Genomic DNA, 13349 nt, shown 5'->3' with positions numbered 1-13349 from the left:
GAACATAAAAGTATTTTTTTGCCATTGATTTTTTAATTTATTTAAATCAAATTGGTAGGTAAAGTAAGGTGAGGTGAGGTGGAAGTGGGGTTGGGAGTGTGTTTATTTAAATAAATTAGAAAATCAAGCACAAAATAGTCTTTTTAGGTAAGACATGGACCATGTGCGCAACACAAACAAACTAGGGACCTTCCGAGTTAAAAAAATAAGTTCGGGGCCACGTGCAAATTACCCTAAACCATAGGGATCATTCGTGTAATTCACTCTTAAAATTATAATATTTTTTTATATGAATGCCTTTTTTTTTAAATATTTCTCATTTTACCTTCAACGAAATATTGACTAAAGATAAAAGGTCACTTTATATCAATGATATAGTTATATTTGAATTCAATTACATTATGTTGTGCTCCTAAAATCGAATTACTCATGGTAAACCATCAACAACGATTAAAATGATTAATATTTTTTATTCGAATGTCTCTTTTTTCTAAAATATATATATTTCCTCATTTTAACTACAATAAAATATTGATAGAAGATAAAATATGTTAATCATTTGTTGGTCTATGAATAAGCAACAGAGGATCCGTATGATTTTAATATGAAATCTCTTAAATGAATTGAAATTTGAAACCTTTCATGTTTATAAAACTAGAATTATTTTAAATTTCAGCATTGAAGAACTTTTTTAAGTTTAAAAAATCAATTTATTTAATTTTAATTTATTTTAACAGTTTATAGATATTAAAAAACAATATTTTTTTTTGCAGATTACAGACGTTTGATAAACCTATTCTATTGTAGCTGTAGTTTATAACAATGGATAGTCAATTGTACTATTTATCCTTTCTAATTGGTTCTTTTAATGAATAATTATAACTTTAAACCGCTACAACAAATATAAAAAAGAATTTGTATTTTCATTACACAACTAAGAAAAAAAAATCTTAGTTCGTAAATAAAAACATATATACACAAGAAAATCGTATTCATATGTATTGATTTACATTTATTTTTTATAAAACAAAACAAACAGAAAAGGAAAAAAAAAACTTTTGTATATATTAACTAAATACAACAAATATTATTAAATATATAAGAAAAGATATCATTTGTAATATTGATTACAAAGAATGAAATCATTTGATATTATTGTCGTAACAGTATCGTGAGATGTCATCCCTCCTGATAGTGTCTGTTTGAATGGATCAGTTTGATCTGATCCAAATTGATTTTGGTTTTTAATCATGAATCTAAATAATCCAAATCAAATTTAAATATGATTTGATCCAATAAATTATAATTTGGTTGGGTCCGTTTTCATAGTTTAGTTTTCAAGAAGCAAAACATTTTAATTAATATATAACTTTGTGTCTTAACCCACTCTATAAAAGAAACTAGAGAAAATTGTTTATTTAATTTTGAATTAGAATTTATAAACAATCAAGAAAAATATATTATGGTTTAGTAGTTTATAGACAAAAAAACTTTTGATAAGAAGTACATATTAAAATATTATAATAGATGAAAATTTTATCTATTAAAAAAATAAGTTAATAAATTTATAAATTATTAAAAATATATGTTAAAAATAAATAATATAAATAAATTGTTATTCTGTTTTTTATATTTGATTTTTATTTTATAAACAAAACCAATCCGAAATTAAAAATAATAATTTTGTTTTGTTGAAAACTAATAAAAAATTTCGAATATCCAAACCAAATAGTCTAATTAGATAATTCAGTTTTATCAAAATAGTGAACAAACATATCTTCCATAAGTTTGAGGGTTCAAGTCCGGACATAGATGAAATTCAAAAATAATTTAGAAATATATTAAAGTATATTGATATTCTAAAAAAGTAAATGAACTTAACTACATTTAATCTTAAATTTAAACTACCTAACGGCCATTATGAATAAATAAAATAATACTTCTCATGATAAACATATATAAGTATAATAACTCAAAAAAATGTTATATGTTGAATAAAACTCACTTATTAATAACAATTCTCATGATAAACATATACAAGTATAGACTAGCGTAGCAGATTTAAAGCTACATTTTTCAATGAATATAGCAGCATGTAATAATTGGTATATTTGTTATTTTTTTGGGTTTAAAATAGTTATTTGTGATAATTAAAAGAAATAATATAATTAATATAACTATGAACATAAAAGTATTTTTAATGTTTATGTCGAATATATGATTACCCCCCCCCCCCCCCCCCCCCCCCCACACACACACACACAATAAGTGTTATAAAAATGAAGAACAATGGCAATACTTCAATGGCTTGGATATATTACCATGAAAAAAGATTGCTAAATATACAAATACAACACTCAACATTCAACACACCCATCCGCCCATGTTCCATTCCCAAATTTGTAGGGGTCGTCAGTATTCAGTAATCAGTCATGTGTAAACCCAAACTAACTTATCCTGTAACTGACATTATAAAATAACAATATATTTAACTTTTAAGAATAAAACTATAAAAGTTAGGAAAATCATAATATATTATAAATTTCTTAATAAAAGAATTCATTATAAAAAAGGGAATGTTTAAACTGTCATGTATTTAATATAAGGTTTTTTTTTTTCAACAACATGCATATAATAAGTTGCGTTTTATGAAATTTGCCATGTATTTTATGATTCATTAACTACTATTTTGTATATACAATTATAAATTTAAAACAAAAAATTAAGTCAAATTATATGATGACTCTCCTAGGTAAATTCATTTACAGTTCAGTTTAATAAAACAATCATAAATCATTTATAAAATATATTACTCAAAAACCTACACAATACAATAGTTGTCGATATATTTTGTTTTTAACTAACTTGTCTACAAAGGTTTTAATATTATTACATTTGATTGAATTTTAACTAAATTTTTTACAAATGGTTTAATGTTGTTGCATAACCTAAAATGTTAAGGAGACGATTTAAAGCCGATGCAAAAGCAACCACAATAGAAGAAATTTTTTTCTATAATTTTTTCATTAAAAGGATTAATGTGCCCCCACAATAGGAGAGTTTTTTCAATTTAATTATTTATATTTTGTTTGTATATTTGTCTATTTACAAAGACTACTTCACCATTTTATTAAATATTCCAACAACTTCACGGTTTAAAATATTGTACAAAACAATAGAAAAAGAATAACAAATTTCTTTCCCATTTTCCAACATAAGAAATATATAAAAAAATTTAAAGGAATATTATAAAACTTAAATTTTAAACCAAAAACCAAATGCAAAACTTCAACCAAAGGCATCTACATGAATAAAGCATCAATTACTTAAAAAGTGCCAACAAATCATATACATCCCCAAGCAGTGACGCAAGTATCATGTTCAAATTATGCACACTATTGTTAAGACTTAAGAGACGTAAAAAGACAATACTGACCCTAATCCACCTTAAAAAATAAACCTCTTAACTACGAAGAGATGCATGAGGGACAGCAGGAAAACCAAATTCATCCACAGCCTGTAAAATTAAACAAAAATAAAAAAAACACATAAATTACCATTATCAATTATCACTTGAAGCTGATTGTATTTAAAAGTTACCTGATTGTTAACTCTGCCAGCTGGCACTGCATGTCCACTTGGAGCTGAAGGCAGATTAAGTTCTTCATTCAGATCAGGCTCATTATCAGGTTGAAGATATGAAGGCACCCCTTCACCTTCAGTTTCTTGACCCATGTCTGCCTCCAAAGCATCAAGTTCTGAAACATTTCCATAAAATGAAGTTAACATTTAAAATAATAATAATAATAATAATAAATTTGTGCTTACCACCCATGAGATCATCTTCATCAATATCATCTGGCACACTGTAACTTCTACCAAGAGATTCTTGTATCTCATTGCTTATATCCATCATGTCCATCATTTCATCTTGCAAATTCTAAACATAAACAAGATTAAATGGATTGGTCAGTAATTAGAAATTATCAAAACAGCAACATTCATAAATAATTATACTAACATCAATGTCTTGAATCTTCACAGTCTTCATCATTCCTTTCAGCTCTTTGTTTGCTGATTTCAAAGCTGTCATCTGCAAGATACAAAATTTATAAATAAGTCTTTGAACAAAATGCTTAATAACTGTGACACATACTGTTTGCTGAGCATCTTTAATCCCTTCTGAAGCGAATGCAACTTGATCCAGATTGAATGTTTGATTGTACAACATGTCACGTTGTCCTTCATACCTGTCAAGAATCATTAAAGATTGATTGTATATTAATTTACATAAGCAAATACATATCCACACATATATATGATGTATGTATATTCAAAGCCTACATTCTTTTTTGTTTAAGAACTCTCATTGCTCGAGCCTTCACAGCTTCTTGAGCGGGACCTGGTCTGGTCTTTTTGATCTGTTCCTTGTATCGAGCAAGTTCCCCATCAAGTCTTTTGATCTTCTCATCCACTGTTTCACCTCTTTTATTGATCTAAAACAAGTTATACAAATTTATCAGGCATTCATTTTAAGAAACAATACTTAGAGTTTGTGAGAAACACTTAATGTAGATAATCCATGGTGATGGATCAACTTAGAGTTTGTATTAATTATCATCACTGAAGGTGTATGACATATAATATTGTTTACGTTTCTTTGTTGGAACATAATTCAGTTGATCAATATAAAGCATGGAGATATATAAGCTTGAAACGCAATCAATTCATACTATGCCTCATTCCCATGTCATAAGATGCCAAGATATGATCATATAATGATATAAATTTTAATTCCATGATGAGGATCACAACTATTATGCAAAATAGTATGCCGATTGCATAATGCATACTATACAGGTATCTATGTTACATGGATAAAACTTATATAAGTAAATAAGGGCTTTAAAGAGGATTTAGGATTTTTTAGCCTATCAAAGTATTATGCTGTTTTGAAATATTGGTTTCACCCCTACCTATTTAGGATTCCCAATTAGTAAGCGTACTAATAACCCCATATACAATGATCGATCAAATTAAACATGAAATCAAACATAATCGAATGAGATAGACAGAGAGAGTACCCGATCAGAGGCGTCATTAAGGGAAGGAGGCGGTTCCTTGTCTTTCTTAACGCCGAACACTCTCCTCATCGCTCAATTACTTCAAAACTTTCGCTGATTTTAGGGGTTTTTTCGGGTTTCAATCCCCAATTCGACAGACGCAGATGACCTACTATGAGAAGGAACAAAGTCAACGAGAGATCTTGCGTCTTCTTATCCTCCGACTGTGGGACGCGTCCCTGCGTAATTTCGTTGAATGTGATATGTACGTCTTCTTTCTTGCTGGCTTCTGATATCGGCAATCTCTCTGAGCGGAAATTACAAAACCAGTCCCTTGACAGTTACATAGTTTATAGAATTAGTCCTGTGATTTTTTAAACTGACAGTTTCTGTTTTCATTATAAAATCTTTTAACAAAACGACACACACTTGACACTCCCCATCCTCATTGTCTGTGTTGTTCGATGAGTCGTGTTGTGTCGCACATGGATACAATAACAATCGTACACGCATTGAAAAAAAAATGTTTCCTTGTCGACATGATAATTTTGGTTTGGATCTTGTATTTGTAACTATGTAAGTTCTTGTAATGACATTTATTTTTATTTTTATCGTTTTGGCTCTTTACTTTTTTTCTTATGTTGTTATCATATGTATTTTTATACTAATTTTATTTTGTTTCCGTTTTCATAAGGAATAATGACTTAAAAGGATAATATATTTTTTGAATTATACACATTTAGTCATTACGTTTTTTTTTCATCATATTTTCCTATTGAGGTTGTTGAACTATTCAAATAACATCCTTATGACCTGCTATCGGAGGTTTAGTCGGTTTTTAGCATATTTAACGACTCCGACAATGCTTTGGTCATCTTATCTGGCGAGTCTCTGACGTTTATGATTTTCTGACAAAGATGAACACACAACATACACATAAGATATCTTTCAGATTCAAGGCTTTTATTCTTCCCTCTCTCTTTCTTATCTTTTCTCATGAACTCAAGATCTGTGATGAACACAGACATACATAATCATCAAATGAGTGTATGACTGTTGTTTCAAAATCAAACATGAACACACACAAATCTGAAAATCGCTTCAATAAACCCAAATATGATGTTCGAGCATGAACACATACACACAAACACTTCTGGAGATCGTTTGATTTATGTGAAGAAGATGAACACGATGAACACACACACACATCGATTTTTGATTTTTGTGAAGAAGATAAACACGATAAACACACACACATACCTTGAAGATCATTTAATTTCTAAAAAAAATATGAACGCACACAGCGATTTTTGTTCAAGAACACACATCGATTTCTTTTCAAGAACTCACACATGTTTTCAAAATCGAAATCTGGGAAGAAGATGTTCAACAACACCCACATCAATTTCTAGGAAGAAGATGTTCAATTTGGAGTTTGTTTGTTCTTCTCATCCAATATATTGAGAGCAAGGGAAAAAAACACAGGTTTGATTTTCTTTTTGTGAGCAGAAAGAAAGAGGCTCAATTTTCTGGATTGGGGCATCATGAGTGTGTGTATGTTCTTGAATCGATTAAGTTGAAGAATGGATGTGTGTGTGTTCTTGATCTAAAAAAATTAAATTGTTTTAGATTTTTGGTCGGAGACTCGCCGAATTATTAGAACCAGATTGGTCCGAGTAGAGTTATGGCAAATGGTCGAAACTTGGTAAAACTCAAAGAGGTTGAGATGTGGATTCGAGGTGTGAATGCGGAAATTGAAAAGTTTTAGGTAGAAGAGTCTTATATATGTTGTTAAAATTAGAGGAGGTTTTATCGACCGCAAACAAAATATGTATCTCTTACAATTTCCAAATTCGTGTAAAAGGATTTAACTATGTAATAGCTTTTGTAAGGTTGGTTTACCTAATGCAAATGAAAAATCGTGTCATTTGGAAAAGCATACTATTTTACATATTTAAGTTTAAAATGACATTATATTTTCTATATTTAGAGTTCATTTCCAAGATAACTGAACTTGCATACAGTGTATACTAACAATATCTACATGATTTTCAAACAGTTTCATGTAGCTCTTAATTAGGTTGCACACAATATATGATATTTGCACTCGTTCTTTTATTGTTGATCTTCTTCGATGATGTCCATTATATTGACAAATCTTTCTATATCTTCAGACATTGTGACGAGGAGCATTTGTATATCATACAACATTATATGGAGCAGTTGTTTGATGTATAATACCATTTAAAGAACAAATTTCAGCAAAGTCTTTGGATTCATATTCTCCTCTTCAATCAGACCTTAGAATTTTGATCTTTTTGTCAAGTTGATTTTCAACTTCAGCCTTGTAATTCTTAAAAGAATTCAAGGCTTCATCCTTGGTATTTAATAAATAAATATAACAATACTTGTTGCAATCATCAATAAAAAAAATATAATAATTCTTTCCTCCTCTTGTACGTGTTGCTCTAAAATCACATAAATCATAGTGGATTAAGCCAAGTATTTCATTAGATTTTTCAACTGATTTATGAGGATGTTGTGAAATTTTTGATTCCACACAAACCTCACATTTTAGGTTTTTGTCTAATGAACATTTTGGTAACATGCCAAGTTTTGCCATTCTTTGAATAAAATGAAAATTGACATGTCCCAAACGAGAATGTCACAAAAATGAAGGATCATGCATATACATAGAAGAGGGGATAGTAGTGCTCATTGTTGCATTAGCATTAACATTGGTTACATCATTGTTTGGTGTTTCAACACCATAGTACAAAGGTAAGACACTGACTTTGAAGAGACCATCACTAAGGTATCCCTTTCCAACATACATCCCACCCTTGGTGAGAACAAACTTATCCGACTCAAATACAAGTTTAAATCCCTTGTTACTAAGAATAGGACCAGAAATCAGATTCTTAGTAATTTCAGGAACATGCAATACATCACATAAAACAAGTTCTTTTTCAGAAGTCAGCTGTAGCTTCACTTTTCCCTTTCTTTCAACTTTTTCAGTAGAGTCATTCCCCATAAACATTGGTTCAGAATCCGAGACTTTCTGGTATGTAAAAAACATGGTTTGGGAGTTGCAAATGTGCCTTGTGGCTCCAATATCAATCCACTAATCCACACAATTGCTAACCATGTTGGTTTGAATCACACCAACAAACTGATTTGGTGATTCAACCATGTTGGTTTGACCAGATTTTCCTCCACCAGAATTGCCACCATTGTTTCCATTGTTTCCTCCATTATTTCCTCTTTGACCCCTCCTGAATCTGCAATCTTTGGCCTTGTATCTAGTTTTGCCACAAACATAACATGAACTGAAATTCTTCTAGTTAGGGCCATGCGTTTTGCCATCTTTGGAAGAGTGTTTGGAGCCTTGCTTCCTTTTCTTGTTGTTGTGCTTTGTCCTTGAAGTACTTGCTTCTCCAACAAAGTTTTCACTTGGTTCCAAGGAATTTGCATATGCCTTCTCATTCAATCTGTTATCTTCTTCCGTTTATTTATTAGTTAAATAAATAAATTAGTGAACGAATAAAAGCCCTAAAATAAATAACTATATATCAAACGTTGGTCTTGAAGAGCTAATTGTTACAATTTTAGAAGTCAGGGGTTAAAAGTGTGAGTTCCAGACTCAATTTATAATTATTTATAAAGACAAGGGCTCTGTGGTAATTATTTGGACTTAATTTAAAAGAAAATGAGGTGGAAGGGCTGATTATGTCATAATTAAGATATTGGGGGTTGTTTGGTCATTTATGGGACTTAATTTGTAAGGGACTTCCATGGAGTGGGTTAAAAAGGAAAATATGGGACTTATTTTGAAAAGGATTTGTCATGGAGGGGCTATATGGTAACTTCTGGGACTTGAATTGTGATGAATCTTGAATGTTGGGGGCTGTTTTGTAAATTGCAACCTTGAATTGGGAAAGATTGCAGGGTGAGGGACTAAATGTGTTAAGTAAGCATAAGTTTGAAAGGAACACGAGACTTAAACCCTTCATTCCCTTCCCTTCCCTCCTGTTTTCCTCTAAACACGCCTAACCCTAATGCTTCACTAGCCGCCACCATGAGAGACCTTCTAGCCGCCATCGATCTCCTTGCCGGCGAAGCCAAGGGGGTTGTGAGCCCCAGCCGACCACCACAGCCCTGTTGGCGGTGACACCGTGAACGTCCAAGAGGACTATCGAGATTGAAGTTGGAGCTGTGAACGACGAAGAGAAGGTTGCGAGCAACCATAATCCCCTGGTAAGATCAACCTCATCTCATATTTGCGTTTCCCTCAAGCTGTTTGACGTCATACGCGCCGCCATTGCCACCACCTCGCGTCGCCGCCACTGCCATGTTCGTGTTTCTCATGAGTTCGAGTGCGCAGCTGCTTCAAGTCCGAGTAGTGTGCGTTATTTCATGGGTATGTAGTCGAGTGTTCATGTAGTTGTTGTATTGTGAGGATTATTGGAGCGATCATGGTCGGAAAACCCACCGCCACCACCTCAAGGTGGTGGTTGCCACCGTTTCTGCCACCACCGGTCACCATAGGGTGGTTGTGTGTGTTTATTCCGTTTAGTGTGTTTATTTATTGGGTTGTAATTGTAATTTGGAAATGAAATAATAAAAGAAATTGGAAAACCACCACCTTAGGGTGGTGGTTGCCGCTGTCGGCCGCCGTGTCGGGTGGCGGTATGCCTCGTTGCTGTTGTGTTTTGGTTTGGATGTTTAGACAAGGGACTAAAACCCTAATGGACCTTGTAATCCCTAATGGGCCCAAAGAAGCCTTAATGGTCTTAGTGAAACCCTATTGGGCCTAATGAAGCCCTAATTGACAATAAAGCCTAAACATGTGTCTAATGGACCCTAATTGACCTTAGGAAACCCTAATGGGCTTCAGGATCTGACTATCGGGCCTATTGGGCTAAGATGGGTTGGAAATCCTAATTAGGGTTTGGAAAACCCTAATGCCATGAAACCCTAATTTGGGACTTAGCGGGACCACAACAGGATAATTTAATGAACTTAAATTATTAGTTATTAATCATTGCAAATTAACCTAAGGCCATGTGGGACTTAATGGATTAAGTCCTTAATGTGTTAAGTGGGAAACTTAACCCTAATCATCATTTTATGAGAAATCCTAATTTCATTTGGGTTTATTGTTAGGCCTTTCTATTGGGCCTTGATGGTTGGGTTATTAATGGGTCATCCAAAGTCAAGTAATTGGACTAGAATAATTTAATGGGCCTAGGGTAAGGCCTATGTAAGGGGCTTGGGCCTAATTTGGAAAATCGGGCCATATGTTGGGCTTTGATTCCTAGTTGGCTTTGGGCCTATGGATTAGGCCTTGGGCTTAAATAAGCCAAGTCTGGGGTAATGTAGTAATTATCCAAGTATGTATTATGGTGATGTGTTGGGACCCAATTATTAATTGGGTGTTGTTTTGGTGTTGACAGTTCGGGAATCTGTCATCCAATAGCTGGGGTTGAGTCTACCGGACTTCAGCAAGTGTGGGATTGTGTCTACGGGACTTTAGCAGTGTGAGGTGGGTTACCCTCCAGTAGCGGTGGGTCAAAGGCCACAATTCCGGCCCACCAGTAGGAGTTGTATGTTAGATGATTGTCTTTTTGATATTCACCTAGGATTACTATTACCTTATATGTTTATATGCTAACATGCTATGTGTTTATGTGGTAGTAGTGGGGGTGAAATAGTTGTAACGCCTGTAGATCAGGGCTAGTCAATTTAGAGACGATAGGCGTCAAAAATGAATTTTTGATGAAAGATTATTTAGAATGAATAATCTTAACTAAGTTATAGTATATGTTACAAGGTTTTCGTGCATATAAAGAACGCCGAAATCCGAGTTATAACGAAGAAGTTATGACCTGTCGAAGTTTCGCGACAGAACCAGCACGACACAACACGACGTAAAAAGTGAAGTTATGTTAGAGCGATATTTAGCCTTAGTGATCTAAACGAAAGTTTTAGAGTTCGTTAAACCGTGAGCGTGCATAAAAAGAACGTCCAAATCTGACTTCGTATGAGGAAGTTATGATTTTTCTAATTTCAGCTTAACAGTATCCAGCCCGAATACTCGATTTGAGATCGAGCGGTTTTTAGCCAAAACAATCTAAACGAGAATCGAAGATCTCGTCAATTGTAGTGAAACGATAAAAAGATAGGCGAAAACGGACGTCGGATGAAGAAGCTAAGAATTTATAACGGAGTTTTCCAGTCCCGGCCTACTAAAAGTAATATAATAAAAATAAATTCAAAATTAGCCAACGGAGTCTAAACAAAAGTTGTAGAGCGTAGTCTCGCCTACGCGTGGATATAAAGAACGTCGAAAACGGAGCTCGTATGCGAAAGTTACGCAATTTAGAAGTTCGACGAGTCAAATTACGCCCAGCGTACTCAAAAGGGTGCAACTTGTCTGACCAATACTCGAGTGCCACCAGTCGACGCACGCAATGACGTCAAAGTACGCCCTGCCTAACTCGAGTACGCCCCGCGTAATTTGAGATTACGCCCCGCGTAATCCCAGACCCTCAGCCTATAAATAGAACTCGAAATCAGCCATTTTCTCCTGTTCAAACTCTTTCTTCTCTCTAGTTTTTGCCTCGTTTTGCGTGTCGTTTATACCCTGAAGCCCCGGTAATATTTCCGAGCCCCGAAGCAAGATCCGAAGCCCCGAGGATCCCGAAGAGCGTTATTCCCGAGCCGAAGCGCTACCCGCAAGGAGCCGGTTTTTGTGAAGATCTTCCAGATCTACGGAGAAACACTACTTCTGCAAGCCGTAGTGCTGCCCGATTATCTTCTGATCAGGTGAGTGTGTAGTTACTTTCTTCTAACACATAAATATTAAGTATTTTCTATAAAATACGTGCTATGTGTATAATATAAAGTTGTTTATATGTGTGGGTGTATAGTCCCTTTCATAAACACGGGTATAATACAAGTATTGTTTGAATGTATTAAGTATATGTTTGGGAGAGTGTGTGGTTACTTTCTTCTAACATATAAATATGAAGTATTTGTTATAAAATACGTGCTATATGTTTATATATTGTTGTTTATTTGAGATGATTATGGAATGAATGTTTTATATAGTTTTTAAATGAGTTAAACTGTATATGTATTTTATATCTACAAATATGTTGGAAAGAACATGGGTAGATGAGATAGTTGGTATGTGATAAAATGATGAGGTATGAAAGATGATTAAGAATGATATTGGTAGATGCACCAATTAAAGAATGTCATAAAACTAGCAGATGCGCTTGAGAATAATATCGGTAGATGCACCAAGTAGTGAATGTCGTGATCTTGGCAGATGCGCCAAATAGAGATTGTCATAACAATAGCAGATGCGCTTATAGAATAATCTTGGCAGATGCGCTTATAGGATAATCTTGGCAGATGCGCTTATAAGATAATGTCGGCAGATGCGCCTAAAAGAGAATGTCATAAACCTGGCAGTCGCGTCTCATAGTGTATGACGTAATCCTGGCAGAGGCGCTTAAAGGATGATGTTGGTAGATGCGCCTTATGTAGCAATAGATTTTGTGCTAATTCCTTAGGTCGAACCGCGGTTTAGGGGAAACCCGGCCGGTTCGATCTGGTTCGTATTTTTACAAAAAACCGGTCTCAATTGACCCGCCTTCTGCCCCGGGTCACGGTCCAACCGGTTGAACCGGCCGGGTTGACCCGGGTTTTAAAACATTGATTTTGGGAACAAATTCCGCAACTATTTTCTTTAAAAGATTACTCTGATTTTAAAAATCAATCATAAACAAATCGGTCTTTTCTGGCTGAGAAATTGGGGATGTCACAATAGTCCCCGGTAGTCGGGTGAAATAGACCGACGGGTACGTCAAGCACCCCAAAATGGCTTGACCTGGGTAAGTCAGACACCCTAGAATTGTCTGACAGTACATTATGATATGCTATGTGTTTATATGGTAGTAGTAGGGGTGAAATAGTCCCCAGTAGTCGGGTGAAATAGACCGACGAGTACGTCAAGCACCCCCGAATGTCTTGACCTATGTACGTCAAGCACCCCAGAATGGTTTGACCTGGGTAAATCAGGTGCCCAAGAATTGTCTGACAGTATATTGTATGGTATGCGGTATGATGGGGGAACTCACTAAGCTTCGTGTTTACGGTTTACAGTTTTGGTTTCAGGTACTCGTTTTCAAAGGAAAGGAGCCGGCTTGATTGCAGCGCATCTGATAGGTGCATTTTATGCACCTATTTTGCATGTTTATTTCCGTCTTTTTATAG

General features: G+C 34.1%; 1 protein-coding gene across 2 annotated transcripts; it reads right to left on the bottom strand.

Annotated features, from left to right (window-relative positions):
* Positions 1-3303: 3303 nt before the first annotated feature.
* Positions 3304-5325, bottom strand: VPS60.2 (SNF7 family protein). 2 transcript variants are annotated; one of them, XM_079026340.1, is made up of 7 exons: positions 5085-5325; positions 4345-4496; positions 4157-4250; positions 4022-4093; positions 3829-3940; positions 3601-3758; positions 3304-3517 (listed from the first exon to the last, which is right to left on the bottom strand). In XM_079026340.1, the coding sequence occupies exons 1-7, from the start codon at positions 5151-5153 to the stop codon at positions 3464-3466; spliced, it is 711 nt and encodes a 236-aa protein (XP_078882466.1). In that variant the 5' UTR covers positions 5154-5325; the 3' UTR covers positions 3304-3463. The 2 variants fall into 2 exon arrangements, with proteins under 2 accessions (XP_078882466.1, XP_078882465.1); XM_079026339.1 differs by having other exon boundaries at positions 4022-4250; positions 5085-5298.
* Positions 5326-13349: the final 8024 nt, after the last annotated feature.

Source organism: Lactuca serriola, chromosome 2 (genome assembly GCF_051521515.1).
Source record: "Lactuca serriola cultivar US96UC23 chromosome 2, Lser_US96UC23_V15, whole genome shotgun sequence".
NCBI lineage: Eukaryota > Viridiplantae > Streptophyta > Magnoliopsida > Asterales > Asteraceae > Lactuca > Lactuca serriola.
The sequence above is the reverse complement of the archived record's forward strand: the minus strand, read 5'-3'. Positions and strand labels throughout refer to the sequence as shown.